Here is a 15157-nt window from a genome sequence, read left to right as displayed (position 1 = left end):
CATATCTCTTAGGGCGAGGACTAAACTAAAATAGATTGATATTAACATTAAAAATGACTAACACCGACATAGAACAAGGTAAATTAATCAATCAAAAGAAGTTCACTATTACAAGTAAAAAAAGTGATAAATGATAAGCGAACAAATAACAACATTAAAATAGATCATATTTAATATCATAACACAACAAAAACTACATATGTAGATAACAATGTTTATCTGATAAACAAGATAAATAAACATAAAATTCATAAATATATATTGGAGCATTGCGAGAAAATACATAATATAACAATAACTAGCTAGTCTTGTCCTCTTTATGAGGAGAAAAAAATGTCATCATTCAACTTTCCAGGCCACCCTCCTAGATCGCTTAAGACAATTTTTAGAAGACCGACTAAAAGGGATGACTTATTGGCTAAGTGAAGTAGTTCCTTAGCAATACCACCTAGGAAGCTGCTTCAGCTGTTTAATAGAACATCGTTGATGTGTTCTTCTATAAGATGAGAGGATAACTAATAGAGAACAAACTAATAACATCTGTTTCAATTTGAGAGGAGCAACGATTATGTGGCTCACAAGATCGAGATAGAAACAGAGGAATATTTAGAGCAGTGTCGGAGAAGTATAGAAGGCCCAATTATGAAATTAAATTGTAGGGTCAAATAACATATTGACTATGGACAATTTCAACTTAAACTGAGGTAAGGAGAACTTGCTTATGCTTAAATTAAGATCTTGTTCACAAGCTATGACTTTGGATAAGACCATAGTTTGAAATTTCATATCGTATCGAATGAAATGGTGGAAATCTATCGTTCTGGTAAATTAATAAAACTCAATATCACTTGGCACAGACAATGACTCCTTCCACGCTTCATCTTCTTCCTTATTCAACCTCCAATCCATCACTGACACTATGCATCGAAATGTCGGCATAATACCTGAACAATACTTTCCAATCAAAGATTGAAACTATGGCATAGCTTGAGATTTTGAATCTTGGATAAGACCTCTTCAAAAGTGCATCTATTTTAGTATTGCTCCTAGTGGTTTGAATGCGAAAATGATGGTGGCACAAACACAAGTACGCATTGGAGAATAAAGAGATGAGTGCTGAATTGGTGGAAGTAGATTCAACAATGATGATGAAGAAAGGTGGAATCGAAGGACAAGCTCCTTTATATGATCAAGTAGATAGTAGAGGCTTTGTAATTGAAGTAGTTGGAAATAAAGGATAGGTGAGGCCGTGAGGGATGAGTTAGGTGAGAGGTTGGTTTACAGGAGAAGTGGGATCTGCGGATTCATAGAGATGACTGTGAGACAAATGGGCCACGAAGAGAGAGAGAGATGGGGTTGGTTGGGATGATTGGCACGAGAATGGTGTTTAGAGGATGTCTATAAGAAGAGATGATCTGCTTAGGTGAGTGCTTTTGGAGTATAGGGAAGATAGAGGCTTGCATGATTGTAGATGAATTAAAGGAAGAAGGTGTTGAAAAAATGAAGTTGGTCCTGATTTGGTCACAAAGGTGAGCTAGTTAAAATAGGGATGGCATGGAGTGGTGGGCATCTAAATGGCATAGCACAACTTCACGTAGAGGGAAATCTCATATAGAGAATTAAAAGTTAATTTTTTTATTAGTCAAGAGATTGTTGCATTGAAATAGCGTCACTTTAATAAACTCAATCTCAAACTAAATTAGGAAATAAAATATCATAAATCAAGAAATACAATAATCCCATTAAACTACTTATAAGTTACAAGATGCCAAATTTCTTGTTTCTAAATTCAATCATAATTCAAATTTGGAATTCAAATCCATTTGCATCATTTCCTCTGCTAAGAATAACTCAACCTTGTCGAGTGGAGAGATAAAACCTCCCTAATCAAGCTTTAAGGTGCCAAAAATCGTTGCGACGGAATGACTGGAGAACCTTGGTAGAAGATAGTTCTGATGTTTGTTGTTGCATCACCTTAAGTGTCTTAGAAACAATGTGTTAGAAGTTCATTTTTCCTATTCTAAGTTGTCTATCTTTAGAAGTCATTTCTAATGATCCAAGTACCTCTAGATGCTTCTATAGGGAGCTATCACATTTTGAGTATTTACTATGTGCTTGATATATTTACTATGTGCTTGATATAATGAGTGGACTAAGGAAGCGTGTGTGTGTGTGTGTGTGTGTTTCAGAACTATATAAGTGTGATCATAGTCAAACCAACAGATAAAGAGGAAGACTTAATGCTCCTCAATATTACAATAAGTCCTCAATGTTAAAAAATGATATGACAATACGAGCTGATGTTCAAATTCTTGGTATTTTATTAACATATGCATTAGCACCAATCTTTCTTGCAATGAAATAGGGACTAATGGAGTGGGCATGAAACTTCTTTTAGACCTATCTTTCTCCTAATGAAAAGGGAGCAGTGGAGTGGTTGTGAAGTTTTTTGGAGGTTATTTTGAAAAGGTTTTGGGTGAATATAGACAAGAACAGTTCCCTATATCATACATCTTAAGTTTAAGATGTGCATGATATGAATTTTATAAGTTTAATTACTTAATGTGATTTTCCTTCTAGCATCAATGTGACTATTTCGAACATGCTTAGGAAAGTTTCAGCAGACTCGAAGGAATGAAACGATAAGTAAGGGAATTTGATATACAGACTAGTCTAAGACTCATTTATAAAACGGTTATAAGTAAATTTGATAATTGACAATTTTTTTTTCTAGATTTCTAGATTTTGGGTTTCTCACCTACTAGACATGTAAGCAATTTCTATGGACTACGATTGACAACATCGGTTTGCCCATCCATTTTCATATGAAATGCATATAAAAACTTAAGTCGGGTCCTCTATAGAATTTTTTCTAAGTATTTGACAAATTTTAATATCCATATATGACTTGACGATGGGAATCTATGTAATCTAACATCGGTAAAGAACAACTTGATTATATATGATACATCATTTGTCTTATCGCACAAAATAAAATGTGTAATTTTTGAAAACCTGTCTACCATCACTACTACTAAACCATCACTAAGATAGAATCATGGTTTTGATTAGTTTAAAGGAAGGAGAGTAAATATGAATCAGATTGAGAGAATAAATCGTTTCCAAAGATGTCCAGGATTTGCCTCCCAAATCCTGAAGTAAATGGAGAAAACCTGCTAGCCTTCCAAATAGAGGAATTTCCTTGTGTGAAAACCAGCCACAAGGATCCACTGTGTAGCCACTGATTGGGTTACACAAGACACATCATCATACCTTCCACATCATCAGCCCTCCATGTCAGCCTTCTTCCACAATCCAGCACCAACAGAAGTTGTCACCAGTGTTGAAAAGCTTGATTCTTTCTGAATCACCAGCCGCAAGAACCCTGCCCAGTCTTCTTAGATGATTTCCACAACTCTGAAGAGTCAACGCCAAGAAATCTTTGCATTTAAAATGCCCAAACTACCAAGGGGAGCCTTCTTGCCCACGTGAGAGGATTTAATCTAGGGAACCTCCCAAGAGCACCACCAAGTTGTGTCGCAAAAGAAGATAAGCACCAGATTAGAAACCGTTGAACAAAAGCACTTTTGCCAATATGAACTTTGGGATGGTTTGCTGTCGCCTTCTCCCTAGAGAGAAGGGAGAGTCTCTCTCTCTAAACAGCACAACAGAAGAAAAAAGATACAAAATCAGCTGGGATGGTAATTCTAGCTGGATTTGTAAGCTTGCTCATTGGCCACCACTTTCCAAGGCTGCCAACCTACCAAATCAGCATTCCAACTATTTCCCACTTACCAAATCAGGCAAGGAATCATGGGCATGGGGGTGGAAGGCGAATTGTGGCAGCAGCACAACAGCCGGTGCAGCCTCCGGTTCAACCTCCAGTGCAACCTCTGGTGGCCTTAACCAGTGCTGCACGGGTACCAACTATGGACTCCAATGATAACGAACAACAAAATCAGGAGGGCTTCAAAAATAAAAAAATGTTGGACTGATCTGTTCTCTTCCAACAGATTTTTCACTGACGAAAACCCATTACACTTTGTTCAACTGGACCTGGGAATGTTGCACTGGAACTGGAGGATGTTGACACAATTGAAAATGCCATTGGAAACTGCTTAGTCGGGCGTTTTGTAGGATGTTTCCTGTGCTGGCCGACCATCAAAAGCACAGCGAACAGGTGGAGGGTCAACTACGAAGTTCAACTACATAAAACCATGTGGTTGCTATTTAAATTTCAGAACGTAGAGGATTGTGACAAAGTGTTACGTGGTGGTCCATACATTGCGAAACCACTTCCTACTTGTTTCTAGGAGCTCCAACGGCTGCCGATATTGGTTCAAATTTCAATCTCCCGCTGGAATGCTGGACGGTGCGAGCTTTGAGCAAAATAGCCTCGTTACTTGGCAGACCGCTTTATACGGACCTGGTGACAAGACAAAGAGGGCAAATTAATTTTGCCCGAGTACTTGTGGAAGTGGACATCACCAAAGAACCATTGAATGCTATCCCCGTCATACTACCTGGTGGTATTGAGGTAACCCTTCCCCTTCATTTCGAATCAAAATTTAAATTTTGTTTGCAATGCCAACACATGGGTCATTATCAAGAATAATGTAAGAGTGCTGATCAAAATGATTCTCGGTGCAGTAATTCAACTCAGTCGAATTCCAAACCACATGGGGATACCCTTATTCCAGAGGCTGCATTGCATGGCAATCCTGAAATCAGTTTGGGGTAGCAGGAGGTTGGCCAGATAGATAACTGAAGAGAAACATCGCAGTCTTAGCGAGATGACTCTCATCTGAATAAAGGCAAGGAAATTGTACATGTTTTAGAAACCCTCTGACTCAATTCAGAGGACACATTGCCTAACAATCTTCATATCATTTTGGGGCGGGAGGTTAGCCAATTATCAAGTCAAAGGGAAGGATTGAAGCCCGATGGAGTTCGGCTGGATAAAGGTAAAGAAATTATACTTGAGAAAAAGTTGGTTCAACAATATGGAAGAAGGAAAGGAGGCCAGAAACAACATGGTTTTGTACACTGGCACAAATTCAGGATCTGTTGAGCAGTGCAAACCGTTACAGGTTTAGAAAATGTTCATTCAGAAACTAAGGTATTCCGGAAGTCAACCCCTATGACCCGAAGCATGAGCAGGGCTATGGGTGCCACAGAACCATTAGGCAAGCAAATAGAGATGGCGAGCAAAGGAAAATAAATAGCAGCGGCAGATACAACAATAATACCAAAACGGTTACTGCAAGAGGGTATTACTTCTGATACTGAACCTAGTGGGAGAATACAAAGTGAACGGGCACGAGCAGCCCGACAATAGGAATGGAGATTGCTAGGTGGAATATATGAGGTCTCAATAAAGGCCTCAAGCAAAAGGGAGTGGAGAACTTCCTTTGTACTAATAAATTAGCAATGTTAGGAGTGCTGGAAACTAAACTATCAACATTGAGTTATCATAAATTGAAATTGAGGCGATTTCACCAATTCAAGATGGAACAACTAGATGTTCCAGATGGTCGGAGTAGGATATTGTTGATATGGGATGAACAAAGGTTGAACTTACGTACAAGAATGGCATAATCAGTTTGTGCATTGTAAAGTGACCTGTAAAGTGACACGAAGACCCATATCTATCACCTTTGTGTATGGCAGATTGACTGCTCTTGGAAGGAGACCGTTATGGGAACACCTATAACGTCTATTGGATGATATAGCTTTGCCTTAAGTTGTCATTGGGGATTTCAATGCTGACCTATCAATAAAGGACAAGTATGGTGGAGTCCCTCTCTCACAAAACAGTCTTATTGAATTCCAGGATTTTGTTGCAGTTACTAGATTTAAACCATATAGGTTGCAGATATACCTGGTCAAACGGCTACATGTGTATTAAACTTGATCAAGCACTAGGGAATAAATGTTGGCGAGAGGCTGAGCTACAGAGTTTTGCTAACTTCACTTCCCCCAGATTGCCTGTCAGATCATTCGACTTGCATTGTCTCTATTCTGAACAGCGATATTCAAATCCTTAGGTCATCAAATTTTTCAATATGTGGGCCAAGCATAGCACCTTCCTGGAACTAGTTAACACCAAACGGGCAACCTACAAGCAGCAGATTGGCCAGCGAACAACTCAGTACAGAATTGTGCACATTCTGAAACTTATGAAATCAAACTTGAAAACTCTGAATACCGTGCACTTTCAGCACATTTTGGCACGGGCAGCAGCTGCATTGAGATTGGAGGAAGCTTAAGAAGCTGGACTGTCCTGTGGAACTATGGTTGCCAATTACAAAGAAATTCAACAGGTTGCTTCCTGATTAAATGTTGATGAACACAGCTTTTGCATGCAGCATGCCAAGCTAGATTATTTCAAATAGGTGGACCATAACTCCTCGTTTTTTCATGCGATCATAAAAAGAAATAACAAGCGCAATGAAATCACATTGGTAGAAAGGGAGGATAACAATCTTACTGAATCTTTTAGGGAGGTTGTTGGAGTATTTACTAATTACTTTCAGAACTAGCTTGGCATGCGAATAGACAGGACTGAATTCCTAGCATCCTGCCTGCAGTTTGGTCAGATTCTTCAAATGGCTCAGCATGATTAGCTGGTCCGCCTCCCTACATAGGGAACCAGTGTGCCCTAGGCTCTGAGGGGTATGGATCGAGGCTTTTTTAAGCAAGCTTGGGACACGGTTGGAGGAGATTTTTCTTACGCAATCTTGGAATTCTTCAACAGTGGGAAGCTACTTAAGAAATTGAACCATACTTTGATTTCTCTAGTCCCGAAGTCTTCCCATGCAAGTAAAGTGATGGGATTATAGACCTATCTCCTGCTGTACAGTCTTCTACAAGGTTATATTGAAGTTATTGGTGGGTCGTCTAGCAAATATCATGGACAAGTTCTTACATTAGTCACAAGCTGCGTTTGTAAAGGGCAAGCTCATTACAGATAACATCGACTTGGCTCAGGAGTTTTTTAGGAAATACAACTGAAAGTGATTGTCTCTGAGGTGCATCATGAAGATTGACCTGCAAAAGACATTTGACTCGGTTCACTGGGATTTCCTAAAGGAAGGCAATTTTGGGGTTGCAATTCCCAGGGAAATTTATAGATTGGATTATGGAATTTGTGACCACTACATCATACTCACTTGCCATTAATGGAGGGAGGACTTTTGGGCTATTCCATGGAGCTTGGGGGTTGCGGTAAGGAGACCCATTGTCCCCATATCTATTTGGAATCTGTATAGAAATCTTTGGGAGACAAATTCAGCAGTGCATAGTTGGTTCGGCCTTTAGATTTCATCCCCATTGTGCATCCTTGGGACTAACTCATCTACCCTATGCTGACAATCTCCTTTTTTTCAATAAGGGTGATGAGAATTCTGCGTGAATTTGGGGAAACAGCTGGCCTTCGGGTTAATAGGTTGAAATCATGCATTTACTTGGCTGGAGTTGAGGATAAGGTTTGCATGAGGTTGCTATCCATCACGAGCTTTTAGGAGGGATCTATACCGTTTAGATATTTTGGGGTTCCCCTTGCAGCTGAATTGTTTCGGATTTTGGACTATAGCCCTCTCCTTAACTCCTTGGTCTGACGTGTTAACTGCGAGAGACACTCTATCTTATGCAGGCAATTCACAACTTATTTCCTTAGTGCTTCAAGGGGTGGAATATTTCTGAATGTCCATCTTACCAGTGCCATGGGGGTAGACCGTATCTATAGAATTTGTAGATTTTTCATGTGAACATCTAAGCATCCTCTAGTATCTTGGGCTGATATTTGTAATACAAAGGAGGAAGGATGCTTGCGATTTCGGGAGTTAAAAAGTTGGAAGTTATCTCTGCTAGCTAAGATACTTTGGCAGATTGAGGTGAAAATAGATGCTCTTTGGATCAAATGGGTCCACCATAGGTATCTGAGGCGTGCAGATGTGTGGTCCTGGGAAGTATCCCCTTCAGATTACCTACTAATATGACACCGAATTCTTTTGGATGTGAGGTTGCAACGCCCTCATGGTAGTGGTGCCAGTAGGGCATTAATGTCGATTCCATGTTGGAACGCTAAATACTATCTCTTTCGGATGACACAAGTCAACACTTCAAACCATGCTTACACATAACAATGATCTTATTGATGATATAATTGTCAATAGATACTTTTTTAGTGCCATCTTTTTGAGCGTTAATAATGCGGGGATGATGTGAAAACTCATTATTTCTCGAATAAAGCCTTTCCTTATGGAACTCATTAAACTTGCCTATTTAGTACAATGTGTTCTACGGGTTTTATGTAGTAGTATGAGAGGATAGACAATTATGACTCTATAACAAAGAGTATGGCACACTAAATTGGGAGTGTAAATGGTAGTTCATCGTGTAATTCTTTGGGGTTATGCCTTAAAACTCATCTAAGATCTTCTTGACCTTAAAGGATGCTCTTCTAGTGAGGCACTAGGGCTGGCCATGAGTTCCTGAGCCATTAAGTTTACCATCACTCATGACTCCTTCCCTTTTCCACAAATTGGATTTTGCGAGAAGGCAAGAGATTGTTCAAAGATTAGGCTTGCTTCACAAGTTGCTTGGGTTTTGGTTTGATTGAATTTGCTTGGCAAGTTACAATGTGATATTTTTCTCACCGTGTTTAAGAATGTACATGTTCTTTCTTCCATAATGATTGTAAAGCTAGTGCCTACCAAGGTTGATGTGAGTCATGGATATGGGAAGAACATTGAATCATACTTTATGAATATAAGGGCCCATCTCAATTAGGACTAAATGCTTATATGTAATAGGGAGGTTGGATATATCTATGCCACTTTGTATGGACTTGATGAGACTGATGGGAGTTTGATCCAAGAAATGGATCGTGTACATGCAATTTCTACATTGTCCAACAATGTATGATTTATTTTCATTATTTGCAAGAGTCTGGAAAATATTAGTACACTTTCATGAGTTATGAACGTTGGTGTGGATAGTAAACAACTAGTACGTGATCTTCCTCAGGTTGTTCAATAGTTTGATCTCTTCATAACTCCCTGAAGTTGGGAAGTATGCTACTTAATTTTGAGAATTGTTCTCGGGCTCTAGGGATTTAGGGTTAAGATTTTGTGTAGGCACTTTGATGTGTCATGATGTTTGTTGCGATAGTTGTAGCATAGTATACAATAGTTTGAATTGATGTTGTATTAGTCTTCTAGGTACTTGTGTGGGCACCCTTGGTCTAGGGTGAGTGGTGACCCCCTATGAGGAGGTGCATTACACGTTGAGAGGTTGAGTGACCTAAATTCAAGAACTTGTAAGAACTATTCAATTTCAATGGCATTATGGAAAGTTTATCCTGTTGAGGTCAAGACAAACAACTTTACCTATTAATAAAGTGAATGAGAGTTTTTCTACGATCCAATTTAGATTGCAACACATGTGTAGGTAGGGCTGTAAACAAGCCGAGCCGAGCCGAACTTTGGAGTGTTCAAGCTTGTTTGATAAGGTGACCGAGCCGAGACGAGTTTAAAATGAACCAAGCTTTTGAAATGATTGTTCAAGCTTGACTTAGTTTATTTTTTATGAGCTTGAGCTTTTTTGAAGCTTGGCTCGAGCTTGGTTCGTTTAGATGTTATCGAGCTCTCAATTCAAACTTGACTTGAGCTTGCTTCGAGCTTGACTCGTTTAGATGTTATCGAGTTCTCAATTCAAAAAACTTTAGTTGCTTGATTGGTTATTGAACTTGATAATTTAAATTTATTTACTTATTTTATTTTATTGTTTATTTAGCATATTGAAAAGAATTTTATTAATGAATATGGTTCGTGAACATTGTTCACGAACATTGTTCACGATTGTTGTTCACAAACGTTAACGAGCTGAACACATATGTGTTCAAATTTGTTTGTTTAAGCTTATTTGTTTAGCTTAACGAGTTGTTCAAACTTGTTTGTTTAATTAATCTTGTATATATTGAACGAATATAAACAAGCTCTTACCAAACCGAACACCAAGTTTGTTCACGAACGCTTGGTTCATTTACAACCATATGTGTAAGTCCTTAATTCAGTCTAGATTGCAACATCTGTAGGTCCTCAACTTACTTTAATGCTCAATTGAGACTACTTATTTCATTTACGAACGCTTAAAGATGACTACTTATTTATCCATATGGTCTATTGTTGATTTTTGAAGTGCATGGGATATATTTCTCCATCAACTTTTGTTTCACTTCAACCTAATTTGTGAGGGGTTCAACCCCTATTATGACAATGATTCTGAACACTTTTTCTATTGTTCTTTGTGCAAAGCATGCTCATTTAGTTTTGGTCATATTGTAGCAGTCTAGTAGTCCTTTATTTCGGCTACCCAATTGAGAATTACATTTAGATTTAGATAACCATTCAAATTAGGGCTTTAATTTTGATTAGTCAATCAGATTCGTAGCTAGGCTTAGCTTTGATATGAGTTTTAGAAAAGTAATCTTTTCTAGTAAAAAATATCATCATGATGCATGTTTTGTCTAGGTGAAGTTCATGGAGCTGAATGAGATGCATGATCCATTAGCTGATTTGTTCCACTCACCATAGGCAATGTGGGGGTTGATAAGTTATGAAAATTTTTAAATGATGACCTATTTTTTAATATACAAAAATTAATGATTTGGAAGATAAGCAAATTCTTAAGGATTGATTAAACTGAATAAATTAAAACAAAGCAATTTTTAATGAAGGGAATGACTTTACCCGCGTAGTGCAAACCTTTGATGTTGTTGAATTTACATTCTGTGGTCCTTGAATGAATGACTTCAACTCTCCCTTGCAAATTGTGAAAATCTGAACCTTGGATAAAATCCAAAAAAGAAGAGATTTTATAGTTACTCTTTGCTATGGTAATTTTTGATATTTTTTTTCAATTGTTGATTTAACTAGATTGGAAATCAATTTAGGATCTGGTCCATATTATGGATGGGAGTCACAGCAACTGGTCTCGGTTTTGTGCGGGAGTCAGTGTCGAATGAGCTGATCCATAAAATGGCAATGTGGGAATGATGACTCTATGAATGATGGTGGTGTGGCTTCGGTGGTGCTTCTCTTCAAAGTGTCAGTGCCACTCAGAAGCTATACAGCAGTGTTGCTGTTTGTGGCATTGCTGTTCATAGTGTTGTTTACAATGTCGATTGACATAAAGGAGATGGAACTAGTGTTGGGAGTCCTAGAAGTGTTGAAAATGTTGTAGTGACGTAGCGAAGGATGACATTGTGGGTTAGGCCACCGACTAGAGGAGCAGGGACATAGGGGTTGGTAGAGCTCTCTGGTGGAGGGGAATCACTCAGTGGTCATGATGGATTTAGCAGTGTGGGTTGTTGGTAACAATAGGGAGGTCTCTGGAACACTTGCGTGTGAGGTTTTCAATAGAAGATACCCATATGTAGGAGGGTTTGAGATTGAATGGATGTTGCATGTATACTGCTAGAGTCGCTCAGTGGCCTGGAAGTGTAAAGTGTGCAAAGGGTAGTGGACTCATCTCTCCATCTCTAGTTTGTCAGACAACAACAACAGAGGAGTGGTTGTGGGAAACACGAGTGGAAGCATCAAGCTAAATTAGGATTCAATTTTGATGCAAATTGATGTAGCACATCGTTACATAGTGAATTTTGATGCAACTTAATGTAGCAGATCCTCTCACAGAGGAAAATCTCGTGCAAAAGAATTGAAAGTGGAATTTCTTATTAACTGAAAAATGATACTACATTGAAACAAAACCAGTTTAATCGATTTAACCTTAACTGAACTGGGAAACAAATACCTCATGTTGGGAAATACAATAATCCAATTAAACTCCATCCAAATTAAAAGATACCAAGCTTCTTGACACCAAATAGAACAATTACCAAAATTCAATTTCAATCTCAATTCAAATTGATTTACATCGCTAACTGTTTTACTGAAGAGAGTTGAAATGGGGCCTCTACTCGTGTGGAAAAGTGTCAACGTCATATGGAAAAGCTGGGGCTGCAATCTTACACAACAAGCCCCCTTGAGCTAGGAACACAAGAAGATCAACAAGAGATTCATTGCATACCATGATAAAATATGTAGGAGAATATTATCGTATTCAATATGATATGGTGATATTAATTTTCCATGTTTTAAAAGGTATAAGATGATGATAACAGAAGAAAACAAAATAAAAAAACACATATGGGGAAGGTGATGATATAGAAATATATCTTGATGATTTTGGAATGAATCTGAAGTGAACGAGAAGGAATTGTTCATGATGGAAGAGAATCAAATAGGAGATTTCCTTTAACATCTATCTAGGCCTTTTTTTGTGATGTGCTCCATAGTTGAAGATAGTTTTTTAACTAATGCATTCTTCATAGTTGTAACTGAAAAAAATCTTTTTCCATGCATAACCATCTGACTATAATTTCTGTATAATATTCTAGGCTATTGCCCATCTAAATCTGCTGTTGTTAAGTTTCGATTAGAAGTTGTGTATCTGGACTTCATACGACAGTGGAATGTTGGGGTGTATTTCTCGTTGAGGTACCTCATCTGATCCTTCTTACCATTATCTGTGAGATTTGAACTAAATGGATGCAACTTAACTTTAGAGGTTCAATTGTATCAGGTTTCAAGAAATTGCTGGTGCACTGGATTCTGCTCTTATGGCATCTAAAGTTAATCCTGTTGACATTCATGGGAACCATCATAAGTTGACATTGAAGCAAAGTATTACATTAATGGAAAGCTTGAAATCTTGCTGGAGTGATGATGTTCTTATTATTGCTCACTCCGACAAATTTCTTCGATTGTCTTTGCAACTTATTTCGAGGTCAGCCTACTCCAGATTCTTAATTATATATTTATGTTTTTTCCCCATTTATGTTTCTTAAGGGGTTTACAAACAGGTACTCAACTTGGCTATTTCATGGTTTGTCTGCTCGAAAATCACGAAATGCTAGCACAAATGCATCCCAGAACTTTGAATGGGCTATTTCTGCACAAGTAGAAATTTTTGTCTATGTAAGTCTCATAAATTTGCTTTTCTCTGATTTCATGAATTTATATTCTCCAACTTTTGCCTAAGTTTCCATAACTTCTAATTCATTTGACTTTGGTTTTATCTTGGATCTCTGTAGCTGTACTCTTTGATCATCTTTCTTGACCAGTTCTGGGTCAATAGATCTACAAAATAATTCGTAACTTTTAACTTAAGTATCATCATCATCATCACCACCAAACCATTTTTGTGCCTACCATTTAGAGTCGACTTAATGAATCTTATTCCTCCATCAACTTTAATGCTAGGCAATAAAAAAAGGGGCAGCTTGGTGCACGAAGCTCCAATGCTGGGTCCTGGGAAGGGTCTATTATACATAACCTTACCCTACTATGCAAGAAGCTATTTCTGAGACTCGAACCCGTGACCTCTAGGTCACACGACAACAATTTTACCATTGCGCCAAGGCTCCCATTCTAATGCTAGGCAATATTACTAATAATATTCAAATTAATTAATTAATTTTTTTTATTATATTGATAAATTCCGACCCCACCTAGTGGGATAAGACTTGGTTATTGTTGTATTATATTGATAAATTGTTAAGTATTTTCTTTGTACCTCTTATTTTTCAACTCTATAGATTGTAATCTTTTTTAAATTTAGGAATATATTTAGCAAACATAACTCTGAATAAGTACTGAATTAATTGAAAATCTTCTATAATAATATGATGAACAATGCAGTTGTCAATTTTGGGGAAAAAAACTAACACGTTGGATCAACATTTGTTATTTCTGTCTGAAAGAATTGTTTACTTCAGTACATATGTCATATGATACTTGACTTCGAGGAACCTTGTTTGTATCCATTTGAAACTCAATGAAGTGCAATGTTGGAAGGTGTTCCTTTTTCCTGATTATATGCTTCTGCAATAGCTTAAGCACATTGCAGGAGAACCTGTGCAGACAAACTTGAGCTATCTGTGCATGGATAAGACATTAGAGGTGCTTCATTGTTTCATCTTTGCAAAACCATACATCTTGAACGTTAATACAGCCATATAGGTCATGTTTTAGAATCATTGATAGATAAGTTACTTTATATGCTTACTGAGAAACTGAGGATGCACTCTCATGCCCTTAGTGGGTGTGGTTGATGGTTGAATCAGGAAGGAGGGAAAAATTCACTGATTTGGTTATCATAATATGGAATAACAAGAACAAATGCTATCACATTTATAATTCAGTTAATCTCTTAAATGCTACATCTTCTAGTTCAATGGGAAATTTATCTTGTCTAAAGATTTTAAACACTTTGTGCCCTATTCTTTTGCAGGTAATGCATGATATAACTGTACTTGTCGGAGAGATTTGCGGTGACTACCTTGGACAAGTACTTCAAGCTCTTGGTTCATGCTCAGGAGAAGTTGTTGATCTTGTAAGACAAAGTATATTGCAAGCTGGAAGAACATTGGAAGATCTCTTGCCGTCTGTATTGGATACAATGATTGAGGCAATAGTTGAGAAATCTGTGGAGGTAATTAGATAATGGTATCATAGATTTTCTTATATAAAAGAATGGCTCTGAAAAGTCACTCGAGAAAGAGTTAATACTATCCATATTTCTAATATGAATATATATCATTCTCCATTATATATTTTTAGATATACTTCAATTTTTCATATTATTAGTACTATACTAAATATGTTTGTAATATTCTAATTTCTTGACTTTTTTTTTTATCATTTTGATTTTTATATTTTCTTTTCTTCCTTTTCTTTTTAATTGTATTTTGTAATATTTTACATCTTTATATTGTGCTATTATCTATTATGGATTGGCATATGATATTGGAATGTGGTTGTAACATTCATCAGCCTGCTATATATGTATCTGTGTATATTTTGTGTTTGTGTGTTTGTTGCATGCACACGAAAGTAGGATTAAATGCTACGCATGCTTAGAGAGATAGGTTTCTCCCTCACTATTATATACTTATACTCTTAAGTCGATCTTTCTGTCTATATGACTATTCTTTCTCTGAGCTATGACTGTTTTTTTGAGCTTGTTTTTAAGCATGCAAATGTTGAAGAGAGTGAGGCAACACGCCGCAACTGAACGAAGCACAATTGAT

General features: G+C 37.4%; 1 protein-coding gene across 4 annotated transcripts in view; it reads left to right on the top strand.

The window, feature by feature from the left end:
• Positions 1 to 15157, top strand: part of LOC122014577 (conserved oligomeric Golgi complex subunit 2-like) — a 43808-nt gene that overhangs the window by 6090 nt on the left and 22561 nt on the right. For 2 of the 4 annotated variants that reach the window (XM_042570854.1, XM_042570856.1), the window contains exons 5-8: positions 12464 to 12563; positions 12649 to 12852; positions 12929 to 13043; positions 14359 to 14500. In XM_042570854.1, coding sequence (XP_042426788.1) covers positions 12464 to 12563; positions 12649 to 12852; positions 12929 to 13043; positions 14359 to 14500 — 561 coding nt within the window. Of the gene's footprint in view, positions 1 to 12463; positions 12564 to 12648; positions 12853 to 12928; positions 13044 to 14358; positions 14560 to 15157 lie in introns of all 4 variants that reach the window. The other 2 variants (XM_042570853.1, XM_042570855.1) reach the window with 1 other exon arrangement.

This window comes from Zingiber officinale, chromosome 8B (genome assembly GCF_018446385.1).
Source record: "Zingiber officinale cultivar Zhangliang chromosome 8B, Zo_v1.1, whole genome shotgun sequence".
NCBI classification, from domain to species: domain Eukaryota; kingdom Viridiplantae; phylum Streptophyta; class Magnoliopsida; order Zingiberales; family Zingiberaceae; genus Zingiber; species Zingiber officinale.
This window is presented reverse-complemented; position numbering and strand designations above follow the sequence as displayed.